Raw genomic sequence first — 14,363 nt, 5'->3', positions numbered from 1 at the left:
GTCTGACATATTGGAATTAAGCTCCATATTGGCTACACTGATTACTCTTAAGCCCTATCCTATGATATTGGTACAGTGAACAATAATTGTATAAAAAGCATAGTGCATCACATTATTGGTACGAATCTTTACTCAGTTTATTCTATTAGTAGACAATAAAGGTTCATTTGTTTGAAGGAAATTCGTTCCCTCATAATTGTTATCAGAAATTTTGAGGTTTGGAAGATGGAAAACCAATGGATCTACGGAACAACAAACTTAGATTGTGGGAAAACAACTTCCCATTCTGGCAAGAAGGAGGTCTGATTGTTTCATTGAAACTTCATGATATAAAAAAAAAATACATTTAGTTTTCATTTATTTGATGGTTCAGAGAAAATGATTTCCTTCTTGTCAGAAGAAAAAGTCATTCACTCCGAATTGAAGCTCATTGTTTTCAGATCCAGGAAAAACATTTTCTATAGATAGACTAGTTTTCCATAATCCAAACACCAAAAAGTCAGAAAATGATCTTTTGAAAACAATTTTTCTTCAAATAAATGGACCTTCCATGACACTATCATAGAATAAGGAACTTACGTTTTTTTCCCCACGAAGGTATGCACCCTTCTAGGAATATTGGCAGCGATGAAGAACATTGCTTTATGGGTCATCTTCATTAGATAGTACTTGAGGTGTATTTTAGGACACCCAGTACCGTCATACTTGTTGAACTATGGCACCTTGAAGGTTTAGGGAATTTTCTCACTCTTGAATAGGGAGACAAGTTGTCGACCCCTTACATCTCATGCCCTTACAACAAACACAACCACTCTTCCATTTTGGCAAGGCGTCTAGCACTCTTTTCTTCTAAAAGGAAGACAAGTTCTTCCTTCAGAGAAGGATCAAGGTCCACCATGAGAGGTGTGACTGAAGGGACTTCTCCAGCTATTCCCTTTCCAATAATGTCAATAGTTGACGACTCAAGAGTGCAGATAGAACGGGCATAAATGTAGGGGGTTTTGGATCCCCAGCAGTAGGTAGGACAGCGAAAGTCTTGATTTGCTTGGAAATTTCCGCAAGCATTGTTGTAATTTGGGCCAGCTGGTTCTTCACATTGGTCAATCGAATGTTTGAATCTTAGTTCTTCATATGTGCCCTTAAGCAAGTTCGGATTGGAGATCTTCTTTGGTCATAACTACTACCCAAGGACTTTTCTAATGCTTGTGCGCACAAGGAAAGTTGAAACTACCCCGTGTGACCCTTCTTTTTGATTGATTATTCCACAATAACTGAACTGGAATCTCTTCTCGATGTCTTACATAGTTTGCCAGGCTCATCTTGATCACTAATCATTCCTTCAATGAGCGAAGCTGGATGGCTATTCAACTGTCGACTACGTTTAGTTTACGAACTTGGCACTTGATACACCAACAACACAAATAGCACTTTCAATGCACAGGAACACACATTCGAGAACTTGTGAACTGTCCATGTGCGCGCATGGCACACAAAACTTGCGCTTTTCTCCCTTTCTCTTTTCTTTCTTCTGAGCTCTCACGAATGGGTGGACTTGGTCTCTCTTTTCTGGGATGAGGCTGCCCCCTTTTTATCCATGGAGAGTGGCCTTTGAATACTGAACCGAACCTCCCTCCTTTGACTACTGAATCGAAACCTCAAACTCTGACATTTGCCTAATCACCTCAACTGAAGATCCTCCACCTTTTGGTCTCTTACATGTTAGCCGGTTCTTTCCCATCCTTCTTGTTAAATCTACTTAGCGTAAAATTTGCATTTGCCTCTTGGTCCCTTGAAGCTCGGCCATCGGTCTCTTGGAGTTTCTGCCGGTTCTTTCTCTTCTGCATGGTCCACCTTAATGGTCTAATGGTCCATAAGTGAGTTTGACTTATTTACGCTGTCACAGTCAATGACTTCAGGTGGCAGTGGAAGGCATTGGAGCAGGATGGTTTGGCTCTATTGTCTTGGGGGTTTTCCTTAATCCTCAAGAGTCTTGGTATTGATCTTAAGAAGAGAAATGAGCGGACTCAAGCATATATTCCTTCGGGGGAAGGGTCTTCAAGCCACTGGTAACACGGCTAATCCACATGAGCAAGCAATTTCTATAATCGGCGGAACATGGACCTTTGACGAAGACGACCCCATGCCTTCATTCTCAATCATTTGTGAGTAGAGCTACATCGCCTTGAGTGACGGAATGGGCTTGGGCTTTGGATGGATGTTGGGGTCGTGTCCATTGCCTTCATAAAATTACTGTCTTAGTTCTCCGCAAAAAGTTCCGAGTTGGATCGCATAACGGGCCAGTTGACAAAAATTTGTGGTCTCGTCTGGGTCGATGCTCAATGTCGACACGCTATCAAAAAATTTCCTTAATTTCTACACTTGGAGAAATGCGGTAGAGAATGATAATGCTAGACTATGCGAGACCTTTTTTTTTTTTTTTTTAAAAAGATGTACTTTGGACTCGTGAAATTCAACTACTCCTCTTTGAGAGGGAGCTTGAAGAGGTTCCTTTCAAAGATGAAAGACACTTGAATTTTGCCAACGGGTTATGCAGTGAAATTCAAATGCAAATGCTATGAAAGCTAGCTAGGGACATACCTGTAATTGCTAGCCTTGGATCTCAGCTTTGCTTGAGGCGTTTATAGGCCCCTCTCCTCTTCCCTCTCTAGCAATTTTTTTGTTTATTCGACCTTGGGCTACAAAAGCTCGCTAAATGATGCCATACTTCGGGCTACAAAAGCTCACCATTCAGATAAAATTTCAAGGCTGCAATTGCGCACATAACGAAAAACGGAAGACATCACGAGCTTTTGGTCTCTCACCGTTCAGAGAGTACTCCAAGGCTATAGGTTGCGATCACTTGTGGAAGGTAAGGCTTCGAGAATACAACCTGCAATCACTTGTGGAAACCATGATATAAACTCACCATATTAAAAGAGATTCTGAGGTTGCCAATGAGCCTTGATGAGACCTAATCATCTGATTTAACATATAGGGGTGTGTCATTCCTAAATTAGTTCAACAAAGAATGGAAAGGACTATTTCCATCTCTCATTTTGCAGATAAAGGAGTGTGTTTGACCATAGTGACAACACCTCTTACCAAGGAAACACGATGAGGCTATATCACCTACTTCGGCGCAAAATTGTGTATGTCATTCCAAATTGAATCCATTTAGAATATGGAAATAAGATGTCCTAGTTCCTTGCTTGCAGGTGATAAAACGGGGCAAGTGGCCCAGCGGGCATCAACTCTCACCCATGATGTAGTTTGAGGAACCCTACTTGTTTCTTTCGAATGGCAAGAGTTTGCAGACTTTTCACTCTCTTCCATCCATAAAAATTTGTAAGCCGTTGCCTTCGTTCTTACGTCCTAAGTGTGGAACCACAAGCTTCAAAGTCCTAGATGAGTAACCCTTAGGCATTTTAAGTCTTGTGTGTGGAAGCCCTGGGTATCTAAAGACCTAGGTGAGTAAGTTAGGTGTCTCATGCCCTATGTTTAGAAACTTAGGCATTTCAAGTCCCGTGTGAAACCATAGGCATCTTAAGTCGTAAGTGTGGAATTATAGGCATCTTAAATCCTAAGGGTGGAGCTTTAGGCATGTTAAGTCCTAGGTGAGTCACCATAGGCATTTTAATTTCTAGATGGATCGTGGTAGGCATTCTAGATCCTATGTGAAATACCTTTGGCACTTCCAAGCTTTAGGGCTACGAGTGTACGTGGACATGAGAAGAAATTCAAATGAAGGATAACATGGTATCTGTTCCAATTTACCCATTGATACTCTCTAGCATGGGCCACGTGTTCTCGACAGGTTCATTCGGACGTTTTGTTACCAAATGGCGATATTGATGGAGAGTGACGTTGTATAGATTCCAATTTATTCATCGTAAGCCATTTTCTAACATGTGTTGTTGTTGTTCCTGATAGGAAATGTCAAACTCCCAAGAAGGCGAATTCAAATGAAGGGTAATTGTCTTGTCGTTTTCAATTTTTCAATCACCTAGGATTAATGCACTAATACTTTCCTTCCTTTACAGGTTAGTAAGTCGTCATGCCGCTACTAAATACCTTTTTCCCTTAAAGCAAATGAAAGTCAAATCTAGAGATTTTTTTTTTTTTATCACAAAGCAGCACTCGGAGTTGTCAAGCTATTGCGACCTTCTTGGCGCAATCTAGGGAAGATGAGTTTACAAGTAATGCTGAGTGAGGACTGTGGACCAATGGTCCCAACCGATGTAGATTCTCCTAAATCCGCACCTCACATTGTCATGATTGAAATTGATCTACAACCTAAATTGGCATCCTTGTGCCTAGATTCCAGGTTGCGTAGGAAGTGCAATATCTTCCCATGCCTCATTTGGCTCTTAGCCAACCATAATAGGTTAGTGGCAACTCCTATTTAGGTTGAACTTCATAGATAGGTCAATATCAATTGTAATTTCTCGGTTGTGTGAGGTAGGGATTTGGGAGAATCTCCACCGGTTGAGGATTGTTGGTCCTGAGCTCGAGATTACCTAGAAAATCATCTTCCCTGGATCACGTTGGGAGGGCTGCGACAAGTTGCGCACCTCATTCATTTCTATGTTTTCAGGTTATTCAGCTAGTAGCTAGTAGAACGAGAGCAATGTCGATGAGAACTTTGGTAGTTGGATTAGGGATACCATTGGGTATGAATTATGTATGTCTAATGATATGTATTGGGTTTAATTGAATTTGGAGATGTATATTTATCATCTTTGATAGGTTTTAGAAACTCTAATCCTGTAGCCAACTCCCCATTTTATCAAATATATTAATGTGTATATATTTTGATGAAAGTTTTAAGTTGGTTTTGTTTTAGGCTGCGGCCCTCGGGTAAGAATACAACCATATGATCCCCTATTTTTGTTAGAGTTGGGGTGGGACATTGGCTACAGCGATGGTGGATATTATGGAGGGTGTGACGGCTATGAGATATGTGAAATATGTGGGGGTTGTGATAGAGACAACGAAGCTGGTGATTGTTGCCGTCAAGAGCGTCTTGGGAATTGCAAAGGGCCCAATAAATTTGATGAATTTCACTGAGGTACAGGTTCTTAGTTTTGATGGATATATTACTGCTTGGGAAGTTATTGGTTGGCTTGGAAACCAGATTAAAAAAATTTATTGCAAGGATATCCTAGAAATTGAAGGGCAGAGGTTTCTTGCGGTGGGATAAATTGAAGGAGCGATGTTTTAGAGAAGGAAACTCACCTGTCATGACTTGGTAGAAGATGCGTGGGTTGTTATAATGTCGATGTTTGCCTAGGTATAAGGAGGAATATTTGTTCCGTCGGCAAGATCAAAGGTATGTACAGCGGGAAAGGAGCATCGGTGGTTGTATGAGGCTCGTGTTGCAGAATTTCCAAGATCATGCATATCTGTGCGTGTTTCAGATGTTCTTCCGATTTTCATTTGAAATTGTAGATGATTTTGAACTTTGAACATTTGTTTCAAGTTAGTGATATTTTTGCAATGGTGGAGAGATTGAAACTGATCCAAATCATGAAATCAGGTTTCTCGTGATCAAATAGAAGTTATCGAAGAAGGACAGCTGGGATTTTTACAGGAAGTTGATTTTGTGATGCCCGAAATGGACGGTTCTATCTAACAAATTTGGGTGGAGTCCTTGCTCAAAGGAAGAGCTTTTGATCGATTTCATCGATGTGATTCCGAGAGATTTGCTTTATGATCATATTGAACCGGGATTTTGTAAATTGAACGCGGTAAAAATGAGTAAACACCAGTCGGAACTCGTAAATATGCATGAAGCATAACAGAGAAGAACTACCAATTTTCTATTAATTCAAAGGATAAGCTCATTATGAAAGAGAATCATATGAATATAAATAGTCTGAATTTCCTAATTATTCACTAATAAAAAATTGTCGGAAAGATATTAAAAGAAGTAAATAAAATCTCTTAAAATATTGTCTGGAATCTATTTACCCAGATCATGAAAAAACATTAACCAAACAGGGCAACTTGGGAACGCTCTGTAGATTGTTGCATCTGGAGATGTGGAGTTCCCGGAGATGAGAAAGACGGGAGATACATGGAGAAATCTATCTTAGGTTCATGATTGCCAAAGATGACGATCTTTCAATGTCGAAGTGGATCTCCCCCTCTAATTCCTGGCATAACGAGAAATCTATCTCTACCGGCTTCTCTCGATTCAAAATTGTTTCAGGTAACTCCTGTATGAAAGTACCCCTCATCCTAAGCACTTCCATAGCTTTCAAATTCTCGACTGACGTAGGCAACTTCTTAATCGCAGTGTAAGATAAATCTAGGAATTGCAGTGAGCGGAGCCCTCCTATCCCATCAGGAAGATCAGATAGCCTCTGGCAGTTCGTTAGAGACAGTGTCTTCAGTTCCTCAAGCGATCCAATAGACTCTGGCAGGGTGCCGATTTTAGAGCCATTGAGAGAAAGATATTTGAGAGACTCTAAGTACCTGATTGAATCGGATACTTCAGTCAAGTTTTTACAATTTCGGGCACTGAGAAATTTGAGAATCTTCATGGAACCTTCTTGGACATTAATCCGAGAAATGGAAGTTCCATCAATCACTAGCTCTTTCAAGCCTCTCATGGGACCCAAATCTGGCAATTCATGGAGGAGACTGCATCCCTTCATGTTCAAAGAAACCAACTTCTCCAGATTACTAACCGATGGATGGATAACTGCTAAATTAGAGCAACCTTCCAGAATGAGTCTTTCCAGCTCCATTGAAGGAGGAAACGTTGGCGTGGCTGTCAACTGGACACAACCTGTTAGATTCAAAACTTTCACTTTCATTCCCTGCAAGGTAAAGAGGATGTGATGGTAAATGTTGAGTTCCTGAGGAATACATCGTCAAGAAAAAGATGTGTGAAGATAGTGAAATTATTCCACACCTTCGCGAGTAGCTCCCAACCACTCCAGTCTACATGAACCTGACTTCCCGACAAATCAAGAATCACCAGGTTTTGCAAATTCAGATTTAAACGACCCTTAAAAATCTTAGGGCACCCTTGCCAATCAAGCCACCTTAAGCTCTGAAAACAATTCCGAAAGTTTCCCCGAATATTGGCCTTATCCAGCTTGAGGAACCTCAAGTTCTGTAAACCATCAAATTTATTACATACTAAACTGACATTCTTTTCATATCCATCACCAAACTCCAGCCCGAGGGCTTCAACGTAGGCAGTGCCCTATCAATCAAGCAAACCAAAATTAACTTCTGAAAATGGAGCTGTCTTTTAGCATCACACTTGATGAATAATTAAACAAAATGGATCAATAACAGCATCAAATGGAATCTAAAGAAGCAAAGATGTTGTGCAGTCCTCGCAGAAGTTACCTTCCCTTTTTTTAGTACATCCAGTGCTTCTTTGTGGTTGCACAGCCTACTACGCTTGCAAGGTTCCCTCTTGTTTTCGTTCTTGACAATTTCCCTGCCAAAGGTCTTCAGTATTTCACACATGCGTAGTTCTTTATCCTCTCCGATTTCTACCAAAGACATGGCACGAAGAGATTTAATTGATAGTGTAGGATAAAACTTAAGGTCATGCCACATGTGATAGGGGATTCTCTTGTCCTTTCCGTTGAAGAAGCAAGCTATATCAAGAGATATCTGCTGTTCATTCTCTTCGAGGGTGATATAGCTCTCAAGGAAGGCTTCTCGGACGCTCTTATCGGGAGCTTCTTCCAACTTCATCAGTTTTTCCTCCCACACGTTTTTACTTTTTCCGAACAGAAACTCACCAACCTTCTCGAGCACCAAAGGAAGCCCGTCAGTAGCAGCAACGATATTTGTTGACCGCTCCTTGAATTCCTGAGGGGGAGAAAACATTTTAAAAGCATGCCAACAGAATAACTTCAGAGCTTCATCTTTTTTCATCGATCCAAGGACGTAATTTTCTGCACCATTGACTTTTTGAAGGACATCACATCTTCGGGATGTCACGATGACCGTGCTCCCTGGGCCCAACCAATCAAGCTCTCCGACTAATGCTTTGAGCTGTTCATGATCCTTCACATCGTCAAGGAGAAGAAGGACCTTCATGGCGCAAAACCTGGTTTGAATATGTTTCAGAGCATGGTCAGAACAATTGTACCTTTGGGTTGATCCCCTGTGGACGTCAGAAATTAGTCTGTTTAGCACAGACACGATGCGATGATTTCTAATTTCTTCTTGGAACTTGTCAAGAAAGCTACAGGCATCATACTGATGATGAAGTTGATTATAAACATATTTCGCCAGGACCGTCTTTCCAACCCCGGGGATGCCATGTATTAACAACTTTTCACATGTGTCTCCAATTTTAACCGCTTGCCCGTCGTGGTATTCAACCTTCAGCTTTGCCATTATCTCTCGCACATGAGGATCGACTCCGACTAATTGTTCCGGCACAGTTAGGTCCCTCTTCTTCAGCTTCCGCTCAACTTCTTGGACAATTTGCCTTATGACTTCGCCATAATACCTGCCAAAATGTAAATGGAATAAAAAGGATACGGAAGACAGAGGATTGAAAGCGGAAGAAAACCTATTTATGCATGATGCACCCTTTGACAATGTTATAATAACGAACATATAATTGGCTATGATTTGAACCTATTTAATCTTAACGCAGAACTAGGCAAGATATATGAGAAAAGTAATCTCAGGCCAGAGCGTGTCATGGAAATTACCCTCTAAAATTTTCGTGGAGATAGTGTCCCTTCAAGTCTCCAATCCGATGGAGGGCAGAGATCCAGTGATTAACCAACGTGCCATCTCTGCCGCGCTCCCTGTGTTCATGCGCGGCACTCTGGAAAGGGCCCGTGCAGTGGCGTACATCCGACGGCTCAACACGGAAGAAGACGGGGATGATGATGTGATTCTTCTCGTCCTTGCACTTAAGCATTTGGTCCAATTCCATGAGGCAGCTCTTGCTGGACCCGTAACCCTGGGAGATGACGGGTATTGATATCATGGACTGCTCAATCGCCTGGATCAGCTGGGGGTAGATTTCTTCGCCTCTCTCCAGGTCTTCCTCATCCCTAAATACGAGAATTCCAGCCTTAGTCAACATGGCGTGCAGGAAATCCGCAAAGCCACAGCGCGTGTCTGGCCCTCTAAAACTCAGGAACACTTCATGGTCTGGCTGTCTAGACATTGATGAGGAAGGATGGGTAAGGTGCCTCGTGTCCATTGTTTGTTCGGCAGAACTTCAGAAAACGTAAGGAGCTCGGTCACTACGGATGCGCACGTACTTTTTTTCGGTCATAGACCATACTCACACTTATAGACCAGAGTTAACGTGGTTTTGGGAGAGCAAATAGACTGTTGACTGGTCGGTGGCCGTGGCGGGGCCGGTGGCTCTTTAGGGTTCTATACTGTATCCGGATTCGTTTCTGAACATTTCTTTCACTCTTATTATTTCCGATGTTTTTATATTATTTTGATTTTTTCTTCCAAATGAGGAAACTATTTATGCAAAAAGAACAATAAAGTCTAAAAATGTATTCATTGTTTGATTTGTGAGAAAAAAATAAGATAATTATCAAATCAATTTAAAACCTATTGCACGGATAATAATTCAATATTAAAATTTTCAATTTTATTAAAATAATTCTAAGCATTTGCATGAAATTCCAAGTAATCATTCAGCTAGTTACTCTAAGAAATTTCTATTGTGGCATCCAATCATTGCGAGCGGTCCTACATGCTACGTTGATAAATTTGATGAATTTGAGGTACAAATTCTTAGTTTGATATATATATATATACACACACACACACACACACACACACACACATATATATATATATATGTGTGTGTGTGTGTGTGTGTGTGTGTGTATTTCATAAGAAGTTATTGGTTGGCTTTGCGAAACTAGATAGTATTTATTTATGGATAAGTGCACCAAAAATCCTAACATATAGATATACAAGATTGACGTCCTATGTAGTCTAATTGTAACATTGTATTGAAATCTTCAATCAGGGCGATAACCGAGAATGAATGGTTCTGTCTCGAAGAAATACATGTCAATTATAATTTGTGACTTGACCAATAATTTCCCAATAATTTCATGGCATTTGTTCAATCGGGGCATGATGAGATAGAAGGATTGAATTACACGGTTGCTAAAGCTAACGGGTTTATTACGTTCTTGAAACATTTCACACTGTTTAGATAGCTATGATATATTGTTAGATGTCATGGTTTGTAAGAATAGGAGATTGATCTCGATAATCAGATAATCAAATTTTTTGGTTGTGCTAATGTGTTAGTATAAGTTCTTCTGCTGGCTCAGTAATGAACCTAGGGATGTCATACACTATAACCAATTAGAATGACGTTTGAGAGAGAGAGAGAGAGAGAGAGAGAGAGAGAGAGAGAGAGTATTACAAATATGTTTGCAATTGAGCCAATCAAATTGAGTCGGGCTAAAAATAAAATATTGGAAACAGGCTTCAGACTTACAAAGTCTGAAGCGGGTTATTTTAGACTTTACAGCCGAATCAAAGATCTGAAGTGCATTAAGATTTAGTGACCAAATTAATAATCTAAAAGTAAGTTCATAATTAATAACTGCATTAATGATTTAAACTGAGTTCAAAATCAATTGCAGGGTGTGTTTGTTTCACCGAAAGTGTTTTACCGGAAAGTGTTTTCCGGATTTTCAGCCGTTTGGATCTCTAAACAGATTTGGTCAACGGAAATGACTTTCTGGTCAACACAAATATCATGTGTTATTTTAGGAAAACGAATTCCTTCGCGTGAGGAGATGAAAACACTTTCCCTTTTCAATTTTTCTCTGTCCTTTCACTTTTCCTTTCCAATTTTTTCTGAGGTACGCCACTCTCTCCCTTCGCTTTTTCCCTCGTTCTTCTTCGGCTCTTCTTCAACGAGACGCATCTCCTTCGCCATTGGAGGTCCAGATCTTCTTCATCATTGAAGGTCTGGCTCTTCTTCAACAACGCTCAGCACGATTCCAGGTTCTTTCGCTTTTTCGATGTCGTAGTGGAGGGAGAGGTGCTTGGAGACGAAGGCCAGCCAGGGCTCTGCGACCTCGCCCTTCCGGTCGTTGCGGAAGGAGAGCTTGAGCTTGGCGAGGCCGTCGAGGAGCTTGCACGAGACCTTTTGGAGGAAGACGGAGCTGTCGCTGTCATACTCGGAGGTTACCCGGAGGGCCGGCCGCTTCGGGAATGAGAAGAGGATCCGCGGCTGCTGCTGCGGCGGCGGCGGCGGCGGTGGTGGCTGCTTCGGGCCAGGGGGCAGAGGCGGCGGTGAGTATGGCGGGAGGAGGAGGCTAGGGATCGAGGAGGGGGCGGTGAGGAGGTCGGGTCCGCCATCGGTGTCATTGGTCTAGAGAGAGAGAGAGAGGAGTTCAGCTAACTCGAGTTCGGTGTGGGTATAGCCCATTTTTTTAATTTTTTATTTGGTTTTTTTTTTTTGGTAATTTTGAGCGGAAAATGGATTTGATTTTGGATGGTTGTGCGCGAGCCGGGGGTTCAAATTTGGGGGATCATTTGCTGGAAAAGGACTATTTCTTCTAAGATTTTTTTCTTTTTAGATGTATTTCTTTTATTTATTTTCCCAAATTTCTTGCCTCTTATTTAAAGAGAAGCACAGCCTTTTGAAACCTTCAAATCTATAATAAGAAAAGGAAAGAAAGAGATTTTAGCTTGCTATTGCTAATTATATGGACAGATGGTGACGTTTTCCTCCTTTCTCTCTTTTTCTTTATTTTCGCTTCATTTACTTCCTACTTAATATCACGAAAAAATACAAATTAATATAATATTATATAAAAGATCTCAAATCAATATAATTATTATAAATTAAAACTTTAAATTAATTTTTTTATCACAAAGAACCTCTAAACTAGTACATTTATAATGAATTTATCTTTCATTAATTTTTGTCAAATTAATTAATATTACGCATGGGAGGTGCATCCATCTAAAGAGAGCCAAATGCATTGAAGCGATTAATGATATCGTTTTGACTTGCTCTTGTAACCGGAAATCATGTCCATTTTTAGGAAAAAAAAATACGTGTATGAATTCAAGTTTCCTTTTCATTTTGTAGGTTCAAATTCTAGATTTACTAAATTGATCGAGAAAAATCCGTTTATAAAGTAACATGGACTCAACAAATTAATTTGGAAATAAGAGGCACACTATTATCAATTGTTAGATCATTTTTCAAATGTGATCCAAACACCAGAAAATACTTTCAGTCACGTATCACCAAACAAAGGAAAACTAATCATTTTCCTGGAAAATGGTTTCCCGGAAAACATTTTCCAAAAACATTACGTTTTCCGTGAAACAAACACACCCGCAGTTATGAAGTGAGTTCATAATCAATAGCCAAATTAATAATCTTAAATAGTTTCAAATTTAACGGCTAAATTAAATATTTGAAACGGTTTCAAATTTAATGGTCACATTAATGTTCTGAAACGATTTCAAACTTAACAGCTACATCAATTATTTGAAGCAGTTTCAAATTTTATACTCACATTAATGATTTGAAACACTTTCAGAATTAATGCGTTTCGGGTTCAAATGACCAATTAATGGTCTGAAACGGTTTTAGATGTAACGGTGATATTAATATTTGTAATGGTTGCAAAATTAATGCTTATAATAAAGACTACTAACAGTTACAAATTAATGCTTGGAATAATGCTTTGTAACGGTTACAGAGTTAATGCTCGAATTAGTGTTTGAAATAATATTAGAACTTCTGTCTTATAGTTGAATTAATTCTGAAATGGTTTTAGAGTTAATGAGCCGATTCAAATGTAATTTGAATTGGTTATAAAAAGGACATTGTGAGAGTAGATCACATGGATGATCGTCAATTGACAATTGAGAGTGTTGATAGTGATCAACCAAGTCATTCACACACGAGGGCAATTGCTAGCATAATTGCAATTGTGAAATCTCTCAATTTCTCTCTTCTATTCAATGTTAACTTGGTGGTATGTCCGAACTAGAGGCTTGATACTTGTGGGGTTCGATCTAAAGAACTTCAAAACCTACGTTATGAAGCGAGATGTTCTGGATCTAAAGAACGTCAAAGCCAGTATTATCAGGAGACATCAGACGTTCGTGGTCAACATTCCAAGAACGTCGGAATCAGTGTTACCAGAAGATCAAATGTTCATAGTCAAAATCTAAAGAATGTCAGAACCAAGTGAGAATATTAGACGTTTGTGGTCAGAATTTGAAAAACGTTAGAACCAAAATTTTTGAGCAAGGACCAAGGGTAATGTGATTAGCCTACTTCTTATTTCTATGTATTTTTATTAACATGCATGAAAAATGCTTTGGAAATACGTTTATAAATGTTTTTACTTCCGTTGCAATCGGACTTTGATCTCAATCTACCTATGCACGCATTCTTGTTTATTGAAACAAGCACCAACAGCTCTTTCTTCACTCCTCCGTTTCTTCACTCCTCTGTATCTCCCCCAATTCATAAACGTTTTTATAGAGGCAATCCAGTTTTCAGTGAAGATGATTCGATCACTGCTAAACCCAAAATGGAGGTGTATCAAGCTGTATCCATGTCTCCCTCCTTCAGTCCTCATTAATCGATCGACAAGTTGGGGGAGGATCTCAAAGAGAAGCCCATGATCAACATCTCTGAAGCCAAGCCTGATTGCTTTTATACCAAAATCAAATCCGCAGACAGAAGTTACAGCTTGAGGAAGAAAACAAAGAAGACAGATTCCAACTGCCAATTCATTTGCCTCAACACAGGTGGTTTGCCTGACACGATTTTGTTCTTCTAGGATTTGTCCCCAAAAAAATAAAAAAATCTTGTTACAAGTTAGGACAAGTGTCTTCACCTCACCACACCCAGGTGATGTGGGACTCGGTTTATTCCTATCCCACACCCACGTTATCTGTGCCCTCTTTGGCCCCGGTGATCACTCCCGCCCTCGTCAGATGACGATGTCTTCGACAACGGCTAGATTCACCTGGTTTTTACTCTCTTCAAGCGAGGCCTCATCTTTGCCAAAATCCGAGCCAATCCCTTCGCTGTTGCCGTTGATTCTTTGGCTGCCTAGGAAAAAGCCGTCCGTGGAAGCAAGCGTTGTTAGCGGCTGGATGAGCCCCAGAGGACTTATTGCGACTAAACGGCGCGAATCGTGGAGGAGACGCCACCCTCGACAGAGCTCAAGAAGGTTGTCATTTACGAGCGTAGAATGTCAATTACAAGCCTCAACACCAAGATATTGGCATCTTCCAATTTTCAGTTGAAATTGTAGATGGTTTTGAACTTGAACATTCATTTCAAGTTAATGATGGTTTCTGCGATAGCGGAGAGATTGAAACTGATCCAAATC

At 40.2% G+C, this 14,363-nt stretch overlaps 1 protein-coding gene across 1 annotated transcript; it reads right to left on the bottom strand.

Moving 5' to 3' along the window:
• Positions 1–5,882: 5,882 nt before the first annotated feature.
• Positions 5,883–9,199, bottom strand: LOC120294096 (disease resistance protein RUN1-like). Its single transcript, XM_039314018.1, has 4 exons — positions 8,697–9,199; positions 7,366–8,488; positions 6,920–7,216; positions 5,883–6,824 (listed from the first exon to the last, which is right to left on the bottom strand). Exons 1-4 carry the CDS (start codon positions 9,197–9,199, stop codon positions 6,087–6,089), a joined length of 2,661 nt encoding a protein of 886 aa, XP_039169952.1. The 3' UTR covers positions 5,883–6,086.
• Positions 9,200–14,363: the final 5,164 nt, after the last annotated feature.

Source organism: Eucalyptus grandis, chromosome 5, assembly GCF_016545825.1.
Source record: "Eucalyptus grandis isolate ANBG69807.140 chromosome 5, ASM1654582v1, whole genome shotgun sequence".
Classification (NCBI taxonomy): Eukaryota; Viridiplantae; Streptophyta; class Magnoliopsida; order Myrtales; family Myrtaceae; genus Eucalyptus; species Eucalyptus grandis.
Note: the sequence above shows the minus strand (reverse complement) of the source record. Positions and strands in the feature narration are given on the sequence as shown.

Coding starts and splice junctions, on each gene's coding strand:
- LOC120294096 (XM_039314018.1), bottom strand. CDS start 9,199: ATGGACACGAGGCACCTTACCCATCCTTCCTCATCAATGTCTAGACAG. Junction 8,489..8,696: donor CTCCACGAAAATTTTAGAGG/GTAATTTCCATG, acceptor ACATTTTGGCAG/GTATTATGGCGAAGTCATAA. Junction 6,825..6,919: donor GTTGGGAGCTACTCGCGAAG/GTGTGGAATAAT, acceptor TTTACCTTGCAG/GGAATGAAAGTGAAAGTTTT.